Here is a 21,703-nt window from a genome sequence, read left to right as displayed (position 1 = left end):
ATTATGCGTATATGTGTATGTGTATGTAAGGTGGGGTATCTGTGCATATGTGAGGGCAGGTGCCCAAAGGGGTCCAGAAGAGGGCAATGGTCCTCCTAGAGATGGAATTACAGGTGGTTGTGAGCTGCTCAACCTCTGCTAGTAACTGAACTTGGGTCTTCTTCAAGAGTACTACAAGCTCTTAAGCACGGAGCCACCTGTCCAATCATGAATGAAAAATATTTAAATAGATCGACTGGTTTACTTTAAAGCTGAACATACAAGTTTTGAAAATCATACAAACTATAAGATTTACACTATTAGATATCTCTGAACTATAGCAAAAATCTTTCTGCTGAGTTTTAGATTCAGTTGATTTTTACAACTGAAAATTCTCCCCCCCAAAAGTGCCTCAATGTAAGTTTTATTAGTTCATGATTAAAAACTAATATCTTAGAAGTTTAAAATAAATTTACAGGTGTTTAAATTTATTGACCCCTGTTAGTTCTGAAAGGTGGAGGAAATGAATTAGAAAACTACATAAGATACAGTTTGAAATGACTTGAGAAAACCATTATTTCCATTTTTAATATCAGAACATTATTATTTAAGAAAAAGTTTATACCGGTCCTTCTACAAGAGATGCCAGCACTTCATCCCATAGCTTCTGGTTCTGACAGTCTTCTCTGATTAGGCGTTGCTGCTGAGGGCTGAGTTGGAAGGCTTCTACTGCTTCTGTTGAATCTGATGTCTTCAACACTTTGGAGGCACCTGGACACTCATCTAGGTTTATTTATAAAATATGTCAGTAGACTTACATAGTTCTGCTTAGAAACTGTAACAAAGGTTCACTGATACCAGTGATGTTTAGAAGGAAGATGAGCACATGGAGCACTATCCTCTTGAATCTAGGATAATTACCTGTTGCTGATATGGTTATGACACTATTAAAGAGACCAATCCCCTCAGGAAACAACAAAATCAAACAAACACCCCCTCAATCCCTTTTTTTTCTTTTTGGTTTTCTGAGACAGGGTTTCTCTGTGTAGCTTTGCGCCTTTCCTGGAACTCACTTGGTAGCCCCATGTTGGCCTCGAACTCACAGAGATCCGCCTGTCTCTGCCTCTCGAGTGCTGGGGTTAAAGGCGTGCACTACCACCGCCCGACTAATCCTATTTTTATAGTTGTTTATAAACCCTCAATTTAGCCTCTCTTTCTGTCTCTTCATGAAAATGCGATATTAACATGCATGCTCTATACTGCTACTTACCATCAGAAGCTGGCCTCTTGGTGGTTTCATTAGTCTGCTTCTTTGACTGTCCCTTTGTCTTCTTCCCCTCCTTATCTGATGGGTAACCTGCTGGATACTGAGGAGGGATGTAAAAAAACAATGCTGATTCAAATTTCACAGGGTGGAGGCTCCACATCCTGATGGGAAAGTTTTAGAGGGGAGGGGGAAATTGTCTATACATTCTCCATACTTAATTTATATAAAGCAAATATACACTTAAAGAATTCAAAGGCAAAAGACAATTGAAATCTCAAATTCTGCTTAAAGCCTTGCAGCTTGCATTGTTACAATGCTTTTTAATTTGATGATCTTATCTTTGGGTCTAAGAGAAGAAAATCTTCACAGGCTTTGTTGGTGACTTGAAAATTTTTAAAAAAAGAAAAATTAGATATGAAGTGGGGATCAAACATGGAGCACAGAAAATAATATTCAAAGACAAGATGAAAACTGTGGCTTCAATCTCAAATAAAAAACTGAACGCCAGATTTCTCATCTCCCAAAACAATGGAATGGAAGGAGATTTCAGAAAATCAAATGTAACTAAATTAAACTTTCTATGACCTAAAGGTTAGATGTATAGGTAGAATGTATTATTCTACCTCTTCACCTATTTTTGAAGGAAGGTATGACGACTTTGTGATAATGCCCATGTTTAAAGCTCAATGTGTTTCTGGGTCTCAACACATTATTATTAACCCATCATAGTAGATATATTTTCATAATTCTACTCAGGTTCCTCTAATCAATTTGACCAACACTGGGATCTAAAAAACCTTCCAAAATGGATTTGGCAAATTAAAAAAAATCATAGAATGAATTATTTTAGTTACTGTAATAGCTGATGGGTCTCATCTAAGGAATTATTTCCAGGAGTTTAAAAAGATAAGAAAAACAAAAACAGACTTGCACTCAAAGACACACATTCACCTGCATGGGTGCTCAGACACTGGCCACAGTCCAGCCTCCACATGCAGTGTGGGCAGAACCAAGGGAAAGAACAATGCTGGCTGGCTTCATGAGCAGAACAGAGACAGGGACAATGAGAGATGATTTAAACCACACCCTGAAAATCAAGTCAGGAACAAAGTCCAGTACACATAGGTGGTTTAGGGGAATGCAGCTACATCATCCACATCCACATAAACCTCTTATGGGTTTACATGAAAGCATGTGCTAAGGGGGAAAAGACAAAGAACTCAAGTGGTAGCAGGGTAGGAAAGCACATTTGCTGGGAAGAGAGAAAAGGAATGAGGAGAGTGAGAAGAGTAAAAAGCAAAGCATTCCTATGAGACATAACTCTACCTTCCCCTACCAAAACATACTTCAAGTGCCAAACTAATACTTTGCTTTTCCTCTACAGATTCAACACAATCCCCATTAGAATTCCAACACAATTTTTTACAGACCTTGAAAGAATAATACTCAACTTCATATGGAAAAACAAAACGCCAGGCTAGCTGAAACAATTCTGTACAATAAAAGAACATCCATATTTCAAGCTATACTGCAGATCTATAGTAATACAAACCGCATGGCACTGGCATAAAACCAGACAGGTTGATCAATGGAATAGAATCAAAGACCCAGATGTAAATCTAAACACCTATGGACACCTGATTTTTGAGAAAAAAAAAAAAAAAGCCAGAAATACACAGTGGAAAAAAAGAAAGCACCTTCAACAAATGGTGCTGGTCTAACTGCATGACAGTATGTAAAAGAATGCAAATAGATCCATATCTATCATCCTACATAAAATGCAAGTCCAAGTGGATCAAAGACCTCAACATAAAACCAGACACACTGAACCTAAAGTGGAGAAACACTTTGGCCACACTGGCATAGGACACAAATTCCTGAACAGAACACCGAGACAGTACAGGCACTAAGACGAACAATTAATAAATGGAACCTCTTGAAACTGAAAAGCGGGTGGTGGTGGCACACGCCTTTAATCCCAGCACTCGGGAGGCAGGGCCAGGCGGATCTCTGTGAGTTCGAGGCCAGCCTGGGCTACCAAGTGAGCTCCAGGAAAGGCGCAAAGCTACGCAGAGAAACCCTGTCTCGAAAAACCAAAAAAAAAAAAAAAAAAAAAAGAAACTAAAAAGCTTCTGTTAGGCAAAGGGCAGCATCAATAGGACAAAGCAGCAGACTTGTACAGAATGGGAAAAGATCTTCATCAACCCCATATTCGACAGAGGGATGATCTCCAAAATACATAAAGAACTCAAGAAACTAGGTATTAACTAACAAAAAGTCCAATTAAAAATGGGATACAGCTCTAATTAGAGAATTCTCAACAGAAGAATCTCAAACGGCTGAGAAACAAACAAGCATGCAACATCTTTAGCCATCAGGGAAATGCAAATCAAAACTACTTTGAGATTCCATCTTACACCTGTCAGAATGGCTAAGATCAAAAACACAAGTGACAACTCATGCTGGCAAGGATGTGAGAAGGAGAACACTCCTCCATTGCTGGTGGGAATGCAAACTTGTAGAGCCGCTATGGATATCAATATAGCAGTTCCTCAGAAAATTGACAATTGATCTACCTCAAGACCCAGCTATACCATTCTTGGGCATATACCCAAAGGATGCTCCACTATAAGAACACTTGATCAACTATGTTCATAGCAGCTTTATTCATAATAGCCAGAAACTAGAAAACAACTTTGTCCCTCAACCAACAAATGGATAAAGAAAATGTGGTACATTTAAACAATGAAGTATTACTCAGGTCTTAAAAACAACAGCATCATGAAGTTTGCAGGCAAATGGATGGAAACAGAAAAAAAAAAATATTATCCTGAAAGAAGTAACACAGACCCAGAAAGACAAACATGGTTATGTATTCATAAGCAGACATTAGCTATTAAATAACGGATACTCATACTACAATCCACAGATCCAGAGAGTCTAACAAGAAGTGCTCAAGGGGAAAGGGGAGATGCATGGATCTTCCCAGGAACAGGAAACAGAATAGATTTTTGTGGGTACTGGGGGTAAGTAGGGATGGGAACAGGAAGGTTCAGGTGGTGGGAGTGGGTGGAAGAGAAAGTACTGAGAGAGATGACTGGAACTGGGGGGCATGAAGGGGGCAATGCAGAAACCTAGTGCAATGAAAACTCCCTGGAATCTGAGAGTGACCCTAGTGAAGTCTCCTAGCAATGGGAGCTAAGGAGCCCAAACTGGCCACCTTCTATAACCAGGCAAGGCTCCCAGCAGTGGGACTCAGACATCAACACGGCCACAAAACCTTGACCTACAATCTGTCCTACCTATAAGATGTGCTGGGGTAATGGTGGTACAGAACTTGTGGGAGTGGCCAACCAATGACTGGTCCAACTTGAGGTCCATGCTACAAGAGGGAACCCACATATGACACTGCCTGGAGAGCCAGGAAGCAGAAGCCAAACACAATTGACAAAAAAATAAAAAGGCAGTGAAATGATTCCTAATGATATTCTGCTATACTCATAGATTGGTACCTAGCCCAACTGTCATCAGAGAGGCTTCATCCAGCAACTAATGGGAGAGATGCAGAGCCAGGGGAACCCTACAGAAGACTGTAGGAGGCAGAGGGGTCAAGGACATCACAAGAACACGGGCCACAGAATCAACTAAACAGGGTTCTAGAGGCTCACAGAGTCTGAACTGACAATCAGGGAGCCTGTATGGGTCAGAGCTAGGTCCTCTGCATAAAAATTATGATTGTGTAGTTTGGTGCTTCAGTTTGTGCTGTTCTTGTGGGACTCTCTAAGAGTTGGTGATTGGGATGAGTGGGTGGGTGTCTCTGACTCTTGCCTGTTCTTGGGACTCTTTTCTTCTTAGTGAGTTGCCCCGCCTAGCCTCATTGTAATTTGTTATGGCATGTTTGGTTGATATCCCTGGGAGGCTTGCTTTTTTTTTTTTTTTAAGAAAAACTGAGGAGGAGTGGATCTGAGAAGAGGGGATGTGTGTGAGAGAGAGACTGTGAGGAATGGAGGGAGGGGAAACTGGTCGAGATGTAATACATGAGAGAAGAATTAAGAAACTTAAAAAGCAATATATATATATATATATATATATATATATTATATATATATATACACTCTGCTTTTCACTGACAAGTCCAGCTTTTTCCCAGCATGGTCACACAGTAGTGTGATACCCAAGAGGCCACCTTTTGTCTGGTTTCCTTCTGTATCTTTATATACTCTTTACCTCTCATAGTCTACGGACAATTGCTCTGTGTACAGTGTTAAAGGCCCAGAGATGGCTGTACATTCTCCTAACCATGAGCATTACAGACCAAGAGATCTAACCTGCAGTCGCAGACACAGTCTCCTTGATCGTTCTATTCCTTCTGAGGTCCAAGGGGCAGGTTCGACATCATCTCTTCTTAAAAGATAACGCCAAACCAAGAAGCCATGGCTGGATGAAATCTCTGGCCAGTATTTCACTACCTATATCATAATATTTCAGTATTACATTGAGATCTAAAGTTTAGACTAACCACAATACCATCATATTAGTAGTTTAAATAAATCTGCTATAATTAAATGCAACTTCAGAAGATTTGCTTTGTTTTAAGAACAGTAAATAAATCAATATTATTAACACATTGTGACGAGCTTATTTCCTATCAAGATAGTTCCCACATAAGGATATAATACTATAAATTTAACATAGTAACAAAATAACAGAATTCTGCAAATTAGGTGGAGATAAATGGTGGCAGCTAATTTGTTTATTCTGTATCTAAGGACACGAATACATTTTTAATGCTATAATGTTATGTATTCTGCCTTGAAAAACTATTGTTAATTATTAAAATTAAAAACATTTTAAAGATACATAGTAGCCAAGATAAATAATGGTGAAATTAAATGGTTTTGTCATATAGACTATATACTAAATACAGAACTCTTGGGTCTAGAGTGGAGTGCTTGCCTAGTGTGTATAAGCCATGGGTTAGAGCCCCATCAGTGCCAAACAAAAAACAAACAAAAAGAAAACCTCCTGGACCCAAATTAGAACTCTGCCTTAGGAACTTCAAAGCCCTTTTTCAAAATCTTAAAGTTCACTTCATTTATCTTACACATTTCTAGAAGTAGAAATGCCAACTGAATTAGCTAGCCTATCCTTTCTCTAGCCCACACAAAGTAGTTCCCTGTCTTAAGACCCAGAATGACCAAAGAGACGGCATGCCAGATAGAGACAAGGTATACCTTATAAATGCCATCATATCTGTTGCCTTCTTCTGGAGCATATTTGCTGATCTTCCTCCCTTTAAAACTGCGTATCACTCTGACTGGCTTCCCAGCTCTCCAATTCCGAGACTCTGCTCCAATTTTATCATCCAATGGAGCATCACAGTTTAGGGCCAATGCCCTACAATAGATAAAACAAAGTCTTTATACCAAGCAACCTTTCCTCAAGTACATAATTGAGTCATTAGCTCAATTAAAAGGTAAATTCTGCCTTACCTGACGATTAAGATTCTATGATTCTTTCCATATTATTCCAGACAATAGGATTATGCTTTCCCCCACCAGCAGAGAAGACAAATCAGTTTTCTGATGTCACCCCCAAGCCAGGGGATTGGTTCTCAGATAGCCTGTAGGGTTCTTCTGAAAGTAATAACATCTGTGCCACGTATAATAGAAAATAACTAGAAATACATGGAATTTGCTTAAAATAATGTTTGTTGAGAAAGGGGAGAACGTTGGGAAACTAAAGGAGGTGATTGCTTTAACAGTTAATTTTTGATGAAATGAGGTAAATTGCTGGAATAATGTAGAAAGAAATCCAGAAAAATAAATTTGTCAGCAAGGTACAAATAGTTTTTCTAGATTTTCCACATTCCAGACAGTAGAAATTCTGAAAAGTCTAAAGGATATTAAGAACAAGTGTGACCAGAGCATATTCTCTGAAGACCTCCACAGAAGGATAAATTTAAGTGCATCAAAATGCCAGGGAAATCATGACAGTGAAGAGATTAGGTTCCCTGAGATAGTTGTGGTTTATAGATGATACACAGCCAAGGAGGGACGTTGTGCGGGAAGGAGAATGTGTTGGCTGAAGCTTGCCCTCAGCAGGCAGTGGAAAATCAGTGACTACATTAGAGGTTATGAGAACTTCTGAGGAATATCTAGTTCTAAAACAGCACAGTCTACTCAAGTTGGGATCCTCCTTTAAGACATCTACTTCCTAACCTCAGTGAAAGAATAACATTGCTAACACATAAGGGTTAAAAGCTGAGTTGGCTCAGTAGGTGAACTGCAGCCTTAGAAGTAGGAGGACCTAAGCTTGGGTTCCTAGAACCGCCATTAAAACTTCCAGGTCATAACCCCGAGTGTGTGGGCAGCATAAATGGGACTAACATGCACTGGGAGGATTTGGTAAAACAGGATGAACCAAAGAGATGCTAATGGGGAGAGTGGGAAGCCAGTGTGATCAAACACCTGTGTCATGTATGCAATGTTCAAATTGATGAAAATGGTGTATTTTTAAAAAAATCACTGGTGTAATGTGTTTATAATCCCAGTGCTGCTAAATGGAAACATGTGGATCCCTGGGGCTTACTGATCAGCCAGTGTAGCCTACTTGGTGAATTCCAGGCTAATAAGAGGCCTTCTTCCCCCCCCCCCCCCCAAAAAAAAGGCACACGCCTTTAATCCCAGCACTCAAGAGGCAGGGACAAGTGGATCTCTGTGAGTTTGAGGCCAGCCTGGTCTACAGAGTGAGTTCCAGGGCAGCCAAGATTATACAGAGAAACCCTATCTTGAAAAACAAAAATGGTGGTGGGGGGGACACAAACAAATATACATGCACATAAGCAGCCAACTTGATAAAAATCAGATATAATACAAAATGCTTTTTTAGCTATATTTCTTTTTTGTAGGCTCAAACTAAAAAAAAAAAAAAAATCTCAAGACTATCACTGACCTACTGACAAGGGATCTCTTAAACACAGTCATCTTCTCAAAGTAAATGGAGAGGAACTTTTCCAGATGTGCTGAAAACTCAGTTTGCTAAAGTTCTCTCTTTTACCTAAAGGGCAGACATTTTAAAACACTAGGAGCTGGGATAAAATATAGCCATCATGGTTCACAACATCCACTGTCCTCATCTAGCCTCCTCAGGCACAAGGCACACACAAACAAACATGCAGGAAAAATATCCATACATATAAAATAAAATTTTTAAATATTAAAAATATAGCAAATGATCACTCATCTTTTAAAAGAGGTAGAATAAATACCTTCATATCACTGAGTGACATACTTTAACATTCACAGGTACCATTAATCATAATTACTGCTATCACTACATGGCACTGTCAATCACTTTTGGCTTCATATAAGTATACAGACTCCTGAAAATTGTAAAAAGAGTCTGAAGTATGAAACAAGGCAAAAGAAAAGCAATAAAGTCCTTTTATTATTATATATAAAACTCTAGCAACCAATGGCTTCAGATGGCCCTGACATAAAGAACAGATGGGATACCTTGATGATCTCTTCACCTTCTGAAGCAGAAGAGTTGGGAAGAAATAGGTACTGCTCAGAAGCAAGAAAGTGTCAAAATTCCTCTTAGCAGAGAAGAAAGAATGAACTGTATCATACACTGCTTGGTAAAGAGTGCATGTTTGGGGACCAAGCTGAAGTCCTTTCATTCCATTTTTTATGTTTAAAGATTTCATGTTTCTTTAGAAGACTCATAATCAAAAGGCACACACACAGCTAAGTGTCTAAAGTAATCAAGTAGATGTTAAGGTCTATAAGACAAGCCAATTATTCCAAATAGTTTTCAATCTACTTCATTTTTACAATCATCTTTTTAACAGCAAACATTTTTATTGTTGCCAATTATTTTCTAAGGAGGTTGTAATATTACTTACTAGATTATCCATGTATACCACGTTTCACTAAAGCGGAGTCTTGTATCAAAAAATATAATTCTTACACATGACAACTTAAGCCATTGTTAATTTAAGATGCATGTTCACAAAAATGTGTTAAGCTATTTCTGACTTCTAAAGTTATTCCTCTTAGAGAGTCGCCTTCTTTGTAGGATAAGGACAGCAAAGGATTATACTCCTATCTCAGGAATGAGATTTCACCAGCAAATCTGACATGTCTCCTCTGCTAGTTCAGTAAAATAATCCTACTGTCAGAAATAATATACAGGATATGAACACAAGATTCTATGTTACTTGATATGCAATAAAGTCTTGAAATAATACTGGTATATTTGACATGGTAATAAAATAAAGGGACACTATTTAAAACTTAGTGCTTTATATTCAAAGTACAAAAATAATCATTTTTATTCAATGCCAAAATACTCTTTATAGGACATAAAAATTCTTAACTTTTATATAGTTCACAAAATTTTTACTATGACAAGTTATAAAGCTATATTTGCTAGCTAGGGTTTTAGTTATTTTGTTAACATCAGCATGCATTTACAAAATAAATTACTTAGAAATTAAAATTTATATCCTGTGGTAGTAAGGATGCCATAAATATTAAAACTCAATGCAATGTGACTGTAATGTATTATAGTTAAAAAGATTACTTTTATAACTAACTTAGAAGTCACTATTAATATAAATCTTAAAAGTGCCTGGAGTGCAGACTGATTTAAGTTACCTAATAGTTCACTCACCTATTCTCATTAGGCTATTTCACATTAGTGAGTCACTTCTAAAATAAATTTGCACAAAAAAAGATAAATGTGTTGAGGACAGCATCACTTTAGCTTTTGACTTACAGGGCACTCACTAAACATGCCACCTCATCTTCAATTTCACTTAAATCATATAGGTTCCCTTCTTTCAAAGGTGTCAACATGTTTCATCATGTATAGCGCATATATCAAGTACGGAGGGGAATAATGCCACTTAAAAATTAACAGTATAAAAAAATTAACCAATGGAATTTTAATTTCATGTTAACTCCTAGTTGAAGAGCTGCCCTATAACTTAAATACCAAGTTATACTGACAGGATCTAACCATAGATTGCAGAGCCTTTAGAACAGCACCTGTTCATGTTTGTCAGGGTTTGATCAGCCGATGGTGCACCGATTCTTTTATTACCAGCAAGATTTTTACCACCACTTCCAGTGTACGTGAACTCATCACCTCGGTCCTACAGGGAAAGATTGTTTTTACAGTGAGATGCTTAAACCTAAGGATAATTTCACTAATTTTCATTTTAGAGTCAGAACATTAAGTTAAGATGTTATTGACATGTTTCTCAGAGAATTTACCAAAATAAAGCAAAATACAATCATGTGTGTAGTATACTTTCAAGTTTTATCACTTGATCTAAAGATTTTGCTTCAAAGTTCTAGTTTCCAACATCTTCAAACACAGTTATTCTCATGTGTGTATGTACCTAAGTAATCCACAGCATTTTACAAAGTAAGGGCTTATGGGTTAGAAACATTTTATTTAATTCAGTAGTAACTGACAAATAGTTTGCAGGTTCTTTATGAATAGTGTCACTTTCAGAAACATTTCATGATGGAATTCTTGGCAGTCATCTATACCATATGGAATTTTTCTGATGAATATTCAAATTTTGAATTGGACATTAAATAAATTTTATAAATTAAGTTTACACAAAAGCTTCACCTTATGGTTATAATGGCATAGTAATTTTTCCATATTTCATATTATGAATTCATCCATGGTACACTCAGGTTTAAAAAATAAGCATTACTATTATTAAAAAGAAACCTGAAAAATAACTTGAAAATTAAATGCAGTATTTAATATCTATTAAATTAGATAAATATGCTCATTCAAAACTTAGCTGATTCAAAACTCAAAATAACTCAAGAAAAGTATCAGTCTATAATTTATTCTAACAATACTAGCTGGGTAGTTATTTGGCTTTTTAAATTATACTATAACTTATAAATTTAAATTATATTATAATTTGTTTGGGTGGTGGGGCACACATGTATAGGTCAGAGTTATATAAGTCTTATAAAATTCAGTTCTCTCCCTCTACCATGTGAGTCCTGGGAATCAAACTCAGGATGCCAGGTCTGGTGTAAGTGCCTCTACCCAATAGCCCAGTATTCTTTTTTTTTACTGTAAAATCAAGATGAACTTGCCACAAGGATGTTTTTTTCTACTAAATTCCTACTTTTTTGAAGGTTGCCTATTTCCATACTGCTTTTTCGTTGATTCACCCCTAACTCAGACTGTGTGCTTCCTAAGTGTTTTGATGAGACAGGCATGGTGGTACACACTGTAACCCCAGCACTGAGACAAGGGAGGAAAGAAACGAGACTTCAACTAGGGGACCAGCTTGGCCTCCACAATGAACAAATGCTTCTATTAGCTCCCAAACCCTATTCACATTTGATAATGGGATGTGTAAGGGCTCCATTTTTTTAAAATAAGGAGTTAAATTTAATCTATACTGTGTATTCCATTTGAAGGAACTTTAATAAACAAATACATCTATAATGGCCCAGAGCACTTTTCTTTCTTCTTTCCTATCTTTTTTTGTTTTTGAGACAAAGCTCAGGCTGGTTTCAAACTTACTGTGTAGTTAAGGATGACCTTGAACTCCTGATTCTTCTGCTTCTATCTCCCCAGTGCTGGGATAACAGGAATGTGCCACCATGCTCTACTAAAATACTTTCCAAACTGATAAGAAACAATCTTTCACATTGCATCTGGTTTGACTTCAGAATACCCAAATTCATAACAACCAAGTCTTCAAGTTATAATAATGAGTGCTATAAAGTAAAATTAGTGAGCAAGTTGCAGAAAAAGCACAATCTAAGCTAAACAGTGATTAAAACAGAATAAGAAAAATAATTCTGAACATTCTTCAAGTAGTAAAAAAACCAAATAATGGTTAAAATTCTACACCATACCACTAACATTTTTGTATTTCAATCATTATGCCAACAAAAGCTTTCCACTATGGCACACAAAAAAAGGTCAGCCTAGACTTGTGTTTTTGGGGCTATAAAGTAGCTTGAGCAAGGCTGCTGCCTAGGGAGAGTGCACACAAAACTGTACCCGCTCCAGGATATGACGCTGCCACCACAAGTAGCAGAATTTCCCACACCCCAACCCTGGTACCAAACCCATGGCCTTGTGCACTCTAGGCAAGTACTATACCACAGAGCTACATTCCCACTCCACAATTTTCCAATCTCTACTCTACCTCCCAATCTGCTAAAGGAGCTACCTAAAAATAGACTGTTGTCCCAATTCCTGTAATCAACCTAATCACACAGACCAGCAACTTCATCTTCACTTCCCCACCTAATTATTGGTTCAAAGCTATCTAGATACAGCCTTAATTTATCTCACAATACTCTCTTACCATGCCTGTAAAACAAACATAATATTGTATGACCCAGAAATTATTACTTCTTGACATAAGCACTATATACAATCGTTGACTATGGTATTATCTGTAACAGTTAAAAACCGAAATTAAACTAGGTACTCTTCAATAGGTAAATAGTAAACGGTTAAAGGGTGATATATTGATACCATGGACTCAAAAATAAACAGGAATGAACTATTAGTACACATCAGAGAATCATCCTGAATCACAAAAAAAAAAAAATCTATAGCTGAAGTTACAAACTACATGACCCATGCATAATAATTCTTGAAGTGACAAAACTATACAAACAGGAAACAGATTAGCAGTTATCAGCAGTTAGAGGGCCTGAGGACAATATAATAACAGAAACTGTGAAAGCAGAAACATTTCGCATCCTGACTGTCGTAGTCAAAATCCTGGCTATGACAGTGTCTGGTAAATAATTCAGCAAAGCACTACTCTTGGGAGAGAATGGATATCATTTCTAATGCTATTAATTGTGAAACTGCAATTATTTCAAAATAGGCCTAATTTTTAAAAGAAATAAGCTCCACAGAGTATATACATTCTTCATATTAATTAGCTGTCAACTGTGTAGGCTAAACTAGCATATGTAAAAAAGTAGACACTTCTAAATCTTATACCATACAGAACCAATCACTTCAACAAAAACTATACTAAAAAAGGACAGCTTTTATATATATATATTTTAGGTACAAATTTTGTACTTTATGAAATGATCAAGGTAAGTTCTAAAGATCATATCATTACTTACAACTTCATCTGCAAATCCTCCAGCCAGGACAAGAGAATAAGCCCCATCATTGCTGCGACCATGAATGCCACCAACATGAGGCCTATGAACACCTGCTTCGCTCACCTATCAGGTAAAAGAAAAATATGATCAAAGTAAATTATGTATGTATGAAATTGTGTAAAATAAATGAGTTAACAACTGAGTTAGCTTTACAAAATGCTTTCGTATTTATTATTAAACTCTACAGCCCAATCATGTTTCACCTAGAGTCTGCTTTCTCATTTTAGTTTTCCCAAATAAATCCTGAAAGTCCTAGGTTTTTTTTTTTTTTTCCCCAGTTCTAGTCCCACATCTTGCTTTGGGACCTGCACACTAACAGACCCTTCTACACTGTCTGGTTTTGTTCCTTTCAAAACCATTCTATCATAAACAGAATGATCCTTTCATATGTTTATTTCTAGACACAGAGTCTTACAAAGTAGCCATGACTGGCATAGAATTCACTATATGTCAGGCTGGTCTTGAACTTGCAGCACTCTTCTGCCTTTGCCTTCCAAGTGCTGGGATCACAGGCTTGAGCCACCATACATGGTTCAGAATGGTCCATATGGGTAATTTTTGGTTGGGCTGTAGAGATGGCTTAGTGCCACATAAGCAAGAAGACCAATGTTTGGGTAGGTATAGTGGCCTGCCTCTAACTCCTGCCTCAGAAGGCAGATAGGGAACCCCTAGAATAGGCTGGCTAGCAAGACTAGACTAGCAGTTTAGGCGAGCTGTGGATTTCATTAGAAAACAGTAATTCTTGACATTATAAAGTTGGTCAAAAGATAATGGCTAGGGAGGTCAAAGACCCTACCAGAGAAGCTGCTGTTGTTGTTTTGCCACACAGATATGATTTACCCATCAAATTGCCTTCTAAATAGCTATATTTATGCCCAAAGATTATTGCTGTCAGCTTCTGTCATAGAAGTTTCTTTTCTGCAGTGGCCAGTGTTCACTGCAGACACTCCTCATGGCCAAAGCACTGAGAACAAATGACTGCTAAAAGTCCAGCCATAAGTAAGTCATCTGTATGACGCATTCCAAGACTCAGGGAACATTGCCAAGAAGGGATGGAAAGAATTAAGAGGCAGAAGAGGTGGGGAAAGGTGAAGAATTTTAGTAGTGGATTTAACTGGCACTAACTGCCTCAATAGCTTAGTATTTATTCAAGAAAAGTCTCGAAAAAAAAATGTTAGAAATGAAGCCTAAAGTTTAATGACATTAAATAAGAACTTATAATATAAAATTCTTTTAAATATTAAATTTTTCTAAAAGAGAAAGCTTACCAGTACCTACACAAAACAGAATAAAGCCAAGTGATAACAAAGATAAATGACACCTCACTCTAATGGTTGCTCGTCTGTCTGATCCGGTCTGGGAAAAGAATTCATTCTAACAAACGAAATGTCCCGTGCTACTTAATTGCGACCCATTTGTAATTTAAAACAAATGTTAGTATTAATTCAATTTTAATTATACAAATTTTACCCTTTCAATTAAGCCAATTTCAAAACATACCTGAACTCTGAATCTCCAAGTTGATCCAACAGGAATACCAGGGATAGGTCCATAATGATTTGAAGGGACAATGGTACATTCTTTTGTCCGACCAACACAAGCCATTCCCTATAAATCACAAAATAAGATGTTGGAGAAATCAATTATGGAAAATATTTTGAAGATTTCCTATTCTCATAAGATGTGAATGAAATAACTGGATCAATAAAATCATTATTTATGCAATTTAATTATCACTGATATAACCAATTAAATGGTTTAATCTTTTATACTACCACTACTGAAACACTTTACTGTGACATGTTAGTGGGAAAATGAGAGGGAGTTTCATTCTTACCCTGCCCCAGTCCCTCCGGCTTTCCGTACTAGCTGACGGCATCTTGGCTTTCTTCTTACTCATCTTGAGTCTTTCCCCAGCCTTTACAACCTCACTGGAATCAGTTTTACAGGAAGGACAATACCTTAAAGGAATAAAAAAGAATAAAGACTACTTGGTAACATCATACTACATGTAAATTTAGATAATGATAAGTATATTTATTTAATATTGGAACCTTGTTCTATTTAAGAACTCCATAAGATTAGATACAATATCCAATATAAAACACTTAGTATATATTAAGTATTTAATTACTAAGAACATAACAGTAAATCCAACATACTAGGGATAGAGAGCCAATATAAAGGCTGACTAGACATAAGTAAAAACTAAAGGATGAATATTATATTGAAGCTAGCATAAGAGGAAAATGCTTCCAAGAAGAAAATGACTCAAGTCTGAAAACAGAGAAAAGAATACTACTTAAAAAAGTTGAAAGAGACTGAATCTGGCTAGAATGTAGGGTATTTAGGGAAATAAGGAAGAGATGTAGTATGCCATATAGACTGAAAAACAACTAAGTCATAGCATTCCAGTTCCTTTAAAGACAACTTAAGGCCTTTGAAGCAAAGGCTTAACAATCAAATTTGTACTTTTGAATGATTCCATACCAGAGTATGACCAGAAAGATAAAACTATAAAATCAGAACCCAACTCAAGAGTTATTACAGTAAATGGATCAGGTGTCAGTGCTAAGTGACAGTTACCTATGACATTTAAAGACTTTAATGTACTATGTAGCTTTAGAAATTCATGTCTAGCCAGGCCTGGCAGCACAGTCCTGGAATCCCAAGCACCTGGGAGACATATGTAGGCAGATCTCTATCAGTTTGAGGCCAGTCTGGTCTACATTGCAAGTTCCAGATCAGGCAGGACTACATAAGAAACTATCTGAAGAAAAGTAAAGAGAGGAAGGAAGTAGGGAGAGAGGGAGGGAGGGTAAGGTCCACTCTTAGAAGATCAGTTTATTTGTAGAAAAACAATAATTAAAAAAGACTAAACCCAAGGATAGTACCAGTACTCTTCTTCTGGGACTTTCTCCAAAGGTGGACTCAGGCAGTAGATATGATACGCCATATTGCACTCATCACACAGAAGCTGCATGTTGGGATCCCGTTTCTCTCCACATTTATGACAAGAACACATGTGACATTTCTTATCTGAGTCTCCACCACACAGGTCACATTCAGGGTCATTTTTCCCTACAAAGAACAAATTTTAGAAGTTTTATCTTTTTGTATCTATTATTCTCATAAAGAAAAAGCCACTGAAACAGCATAAAACTTATTTTTTAAATGAAAAAAGAAAAAATGTACTAAAAAGAATAACCCAGGGTGAGATCTGATAAGTGCTGCAGGCTAGAGAGATGGCTTAGTAAGTAAAGGCATCTGCTGACAAGCTGGGTGACCTGAGTTCAATCCCCATAACCGACATGATGTAATGACAGAATTAACTTCAAGGGTCTTCTAACCTCTACACTTGTGCTGGAACACACATGTATACACATACACATGCATACTTGAAAAAAAAAAAAAGAACAAGGAAATGCAAAATGCTTCAGACCCGACTTACTCAAATCAGAAATTCATGAAATGAGCCCATGAGTAAACCAGCGTGTGTGGGAGGCAGGATGTAATGGCAATAAACATAGGAACAGTATATATCTTTGCCATCAATTGTATTATATGCCTATTGATTCACAGATTTCCCAATATGTCCATCAACATTCCCATGGGAAGTTCAAAGAACTCACTGAGGTACTATCTAATATCCTAGAATGTTGTAGAATATTATTTAAGGTGTGTTACTTTTGTTTATGTTGCATTTGTTTAACTCTGTAAAGCTGTGTTACTTTGCCTGTCTAAAACACCTGATGATCTAATAAAGAACTGAACAGCAATAGCAAGGCATGAGAGAGAAACAGGTGGGAATGGCAGGCAGAGAGAATAAACAGGGGAAAAAAGGAGATGGAGGAATGAAAGGAGATTTAGGAGCCAGAGAAGGAGGAGGCCACCCAGCTACACAGCAAGCCACAGTATAAGAGTAAGATGTACAGAAGTAAGAGAACAGGAAAAGCCCAGAGGCAAAAGGTAGATAGGATAATTTAAAGTTAAGGAAAGCTGGCTAGAAACTAAGCCAAGCTAAGGCCAGGCATTTATAATTAAGAATAAGCCTCTGTGTGTGATTATTTGGGAGCAGGGTGGCAGGCCCCCTCACAAGAGCCAAGAAACAAACAACAACACTAGAGCCTTTAGGCCTCTGATGTTAAGGATGGATAAGGACACAGAGAAATTGTTGGTAGTAATGCACACAGAGAGCTAGTGAGATGGTTCATCAGGCAAAGGCATTTGCTACCAGGCCTGACAACCTGAGTTCAAATCCCAGAATCCACAAGGTGAAAGAGATTTCCTAAAGTAGTTCTCTGACATAAACATGCACACTGGGACACACATATATAAATAATTTTAAATATTTTTTTTAAAAAAAGAACACACATGGATAAGCATTTGAAAGACCATTTTACAAACAACAATAACTTACTACAAGCATCCTTAAAAGGAACTAAATTTGTATGGTCCACTATTTTATAACTCCTGTAAAGTAATTCATTGGTCAATAAAACTAACTTTCCACTACACAGCAAATTGAGACTAAGCCTAAAAGAGAAACTCATACTTAAAAACTTTCCATCTGCAAAGGAAATAGGATGGGCTCCAGGCTTCTCAATCTTGAAGATTTCATCTACAAATACCACCCGGCAGTCATTTAATGTTCCTTCAGAACCCCTGTTTAAAAAGAGGAAGAAACATTAATTTCTATCAGCAAAATTTAAATTATGTGAAAATAATAATTATAAGTCACTGTGAAAATTCATTTTTCCAAAATATAAATTGACTAAGCTTATAGCTATTATAATTATTCTGGTCTTTTGTTTTTAGTAGTAGTTAATCCTCAAAGTAATATGTAACTTCAGCAATAACTTCTCATTTCTGTTAAACAGAAAACATCTTGTTAAAAGGAAACATATAGGTAGGAGTTGAGTATAAAGCCCCTTCAACCATTGTATGCAAAGGCTCTACATACAGTCATAATTTCTATGTGTAGGATACCACTGAGTTATAGATTTGTGTTACAATATTTAATAGTATCTTCATTTTTAATATGAAACACCATCTTCTAGTTTCACATATTGTATGCTTTCAGGACTGAATATATAACGTTTAATTTCAATACTGTTTTTAACCTTTATAGTGTGTTGGTAGAAACTGAGCACCCAATCATTTTTCCTAAACTCAAATGGTATCAAGGTTATTTTCAATCTTAATATATGTGTTGTTTAAAACGGCCAGTGAAACAAATGTGCTTGCAAACACAGAAATGGGACTAGATTTTCTTTATTATAAAAACAAATAAATTCTTTATTTGTGAGAATTCAAACATGGGCCAGGCACCAGACAGTGGTGGCATACACTTTTAATCCTGGTACTGGGGTGTGTGTGTGTGCAGAGGCAGATGAATCTCTGAGTTCCATGCCAGCTTGGTCTACAGAGTGAGTTCCAAGACAGCCAAGGCTATACAGAGAGACCTAGTCTCAACAAATTAAAAGCAAAAAAATCATGGATTGAGGAAAATAATTTTAAATAGAGTCAGGGGTCAATAATTTCCTTCAATAAATTCCAAGTCATAACATTCTCACATTTTCTTTTCACTTTGATTTTATCTTTAAACTTTCTTAAGGACAAAAAGGAACTCACATAGAAGATTTTTTTTTATCTCAAAGTATAATAGTGTATTCCTTCTCAATCAAGAGAATAAACAAAATTTTCATAAGAGAAAAATAATAACTTCAGAGTAATATTAGGAAAAAAGAAAGTCAGAGGCTTTATTAGATTATCTGGTAAAAAGAATCTGTCTTATAGACTTAGCATAAAGACTATGTAAAATTCTCTCCTGTTAGTTAAAATAAGACTCAATTATACTTCTAATATTTCTAGGCAAAAATAAGGTGTCCTTTATTAGGTATCGTTTCAATATGAAGCCACAGTTACTTCATTTATATTTATTTGCAAATTCTTCAGTTTCCTACTATGACTGTGAACTTGTTTCTCCTTTAAAAATATTATTAATTATGTGAATGTGTAGGGTTTGTGTAAGTATTGTACATGAATACAGGTACCTGAAGAAGCTAGATGCACTGAATCCCCTCAGAGCTGGAGTTATAGGAAGGTTGTGAGCTGCCTGACATGGAATGGATTCAAATGGGTCCTCTACAAGAGCAACAAGTACTCTTAACCACTGAGCTTTTTGTCCAGCCCTGTTTATCCTTTTTAATCATAGCTTTTGCTTTGTATTTGGAAGACATGTTATTAGGTACACATAGATTTAAGGCTTTTATTTATTTGCTTTTGGCTCCTGTAGTGAATTCTACAACATCTATTTTTTTTAAGAGAAAGTAGCATCGATTTACTTAAGACTTTCTCCACCTTTACCTTTTCTATTAAAAATTTAATATCAAATGTAGTACAGAAAACTATACAGGTAAATGGATAACTGAAGCAACTGTGAGGAACATATCCTTTGTTGTCATCAGTGATGACAGCAGACAGAACTGTCACACTACCTCAGAAGTAATCATTTCTTTACATCTTCTCAAGGTTACACTTACCTTAATTTTCTGTAGTCTTGTTGTTGTCTACCTCCCTAAACATATGGAATAATTTCACCCATACACTAAGTATAATCTACAAATTCTCATATCCTCTTTTTCTTCCTTGCAATTGCTTAAAAACACTGGCCATTTATTCAAACGCTTCTCAGTCTTCGTTTTGACATTTGCATTCCCAGGGAATGGTGACCACTTAAGTTATCACTCTTAAGTGATAAAATTAAAGACACTCTACAACCTACATGTGTGCATGAACTCACAGAGGCCAGAAGAGGGCACTGGATTCCCTGGAACTAGAGTTACAGTTATACTGATTATGCGATGCCTATGTTGGCGTAGGGAACCAAACTCATGTTCTCTACAAGAGCAGAAAGTGCTCCTAAGACATCTCTCAAGCCTCTAGGAAGACTTTTAACTATGAAATAAATACCTATCCCCAAACCATCCTTGCTTTTACTACTCTTATTTTCCTAACTCTTGTAGTAGTAAGAACTTAGTAGTGTTCTGTGGTTGGGAAAGCTATAATGTCACTGATAAACTAATCCAATTTGCCTGTCCGTCTTTCCACTCATCCTTAGTTTAGTCACCAATGTAATTTTCTAACTGAGGGTCACTTAGATCTTTTAAAAACTTTTTTAAAATTTAAAAAAATTTTCTTTTCCTTTAATTTTATTTATTTATTAATTAATTTTGAGACAGGGTCTCACTATGCAGCCCTGAGTGGCCTTGAATTCAGAAATATTTCTGCCTATGCCTCTCAGTGCTCTGATCTAAAGGTATGCACCATCATATCTCAGATCATTTCTTTTTCTAAAGCTCAATGCTATGAGTTTTGTTATCTCCTGTTGTACACACCCTTTTTTATACTTCCTACAATCCAAGTATAAGGTTCCCTATATAGTCATGTTATTTTGGTGGTTTCTTCAGAATTGTATATACATCTGAATTTTAAATTGTTTATAAATTCAATTACATCCTTATTTGAGTAACAATCACATTTGTAGTTCTGTACAAAGGTCGGAAATCTGTTTTCTAAAATATGAGCTTTGATTCTAATATTCTAATATGAAAACAATAAAGTAAAAGCTTTCTTCAGCACATTCCAACAGTCTTCATCCTGATCTCATGGTTAGCAACTATTTTCATGAAGGGTCAGACAATCAGCAGTTTAAGCTGTGCAGCCAGACGATCTCAGTTGCAGCTCCTCAAAGCTGTTTTGTACAAAACCAGTGTAGATAATAATCAACGGGCGCTGCTGTGTTCCAGTAAAACTTTATTTACATGCACAAGCAGCTAGTGGGCTGTGCTTTATCCATCCTTGCTTTCTACTGATCACAAATAAATGTTTGCTTACTCCCACATTTGTCACCTTTTGCCACTAATCCAGTTAAATAAAACATAAAATTATTTCAATTTGACTCTCTTAAGCAAAATCTGTAAATGTCATGCTAAATTCTCACTGCTCAATTCATCAAATCTTGTATATATTCATTATAAAGAAAAGAAATGTACATAGAAAGAGTTTATAAGGAAAATTTAGAAACTCCTTACTACATATTATCTTTTTAAAAGGCAACTGAGTGATTATTCAGTAAATTAAAAAAAATAAGCAGGGAGAGGGGTAGCAGTAGTAATTTCCCAGCTGTAAAAGCTCTCTATGAGACAATGCCTACTACTGTATCACTTGAGGAAAATCCTGCAAAGTTACAAGCTAG

At 36.5% G+C, this 21,703-nt stretch overlaps 1 protein-coding gene across 1 annotated transcript in view; it reads right to left on the bottom strand.

Moving 5' to 3' along the window:
• Uhrf2 (ubiquitin like with PHD and ring finger domains 2) overlaps positions 1 to 21,703 on the bottom strand; it is an 87,210-nt gene that overhangs the window by 8,923 nt on the left and 56,584 nt on the right. The window contains exons 5-14 of the mRNA XM_028894679.2: positions 17,999 to 18,108; positions 16,338 to 16,524; positions 15,281 to 15,404; positions 14,944 to 15,051; positions 13,402 to 13,506; positions 10,303 to 10,409; positions 6,481 to 6,643; positions 5,575 to 5,715; positions 1,250 to 1,346; positions 605 to 762 (exon numbers count right to left, since the gene is read on the bottom strand). Coding sequence (XP_028750512.1) covers positions 605 to 762; positions 1,250 to 1,346; positions 5,575 to 5,715; positions 6,481 to 6,643; positions 10,303 to 10,409; positions 13,402 to 13,506; positions 14,944 to 15,051; positions 15,281 to 15,404; positions 16,338 to 16,524; positions 17,999 to 18,108 — 1,300 coding nt within the window. The remainder of the gene's footprint in view (positions 1 to 604; positions 763 to 1,249; positions 1,347 to 5,574; positions 5,716 to 6,480; positions 6,644 to 10,302; positions 10,410 to 13,401; positions 13,507 to 14,943; positions 15,052 to 15,280; positions 15,405 to 16,337; positions 16,525 to 17,998; positions 18,109 to 21,703) is intronic.

The sequence above is a fragment of the Peromyscus leucopus genome, chromosome 1 (assembly GCF_004664715.2).
Source record: "Peromyscus leucopus breed LL Stock chromosome 1, UCI_PerLeu_2.1, whole genome shotgun sequence".
In the NCBI taxonomy this organism is placed as follows: Eukaryota; Metazoa; Chordata; class Mammalia; order Rodentia; family Cricetidae; genus Peromyscus; species Peromyscus leucopus.
Note: the sequence above shows the minus strand (reverse complement) of the source record. Positions and strands in the feature narration are given on the sequence as shown.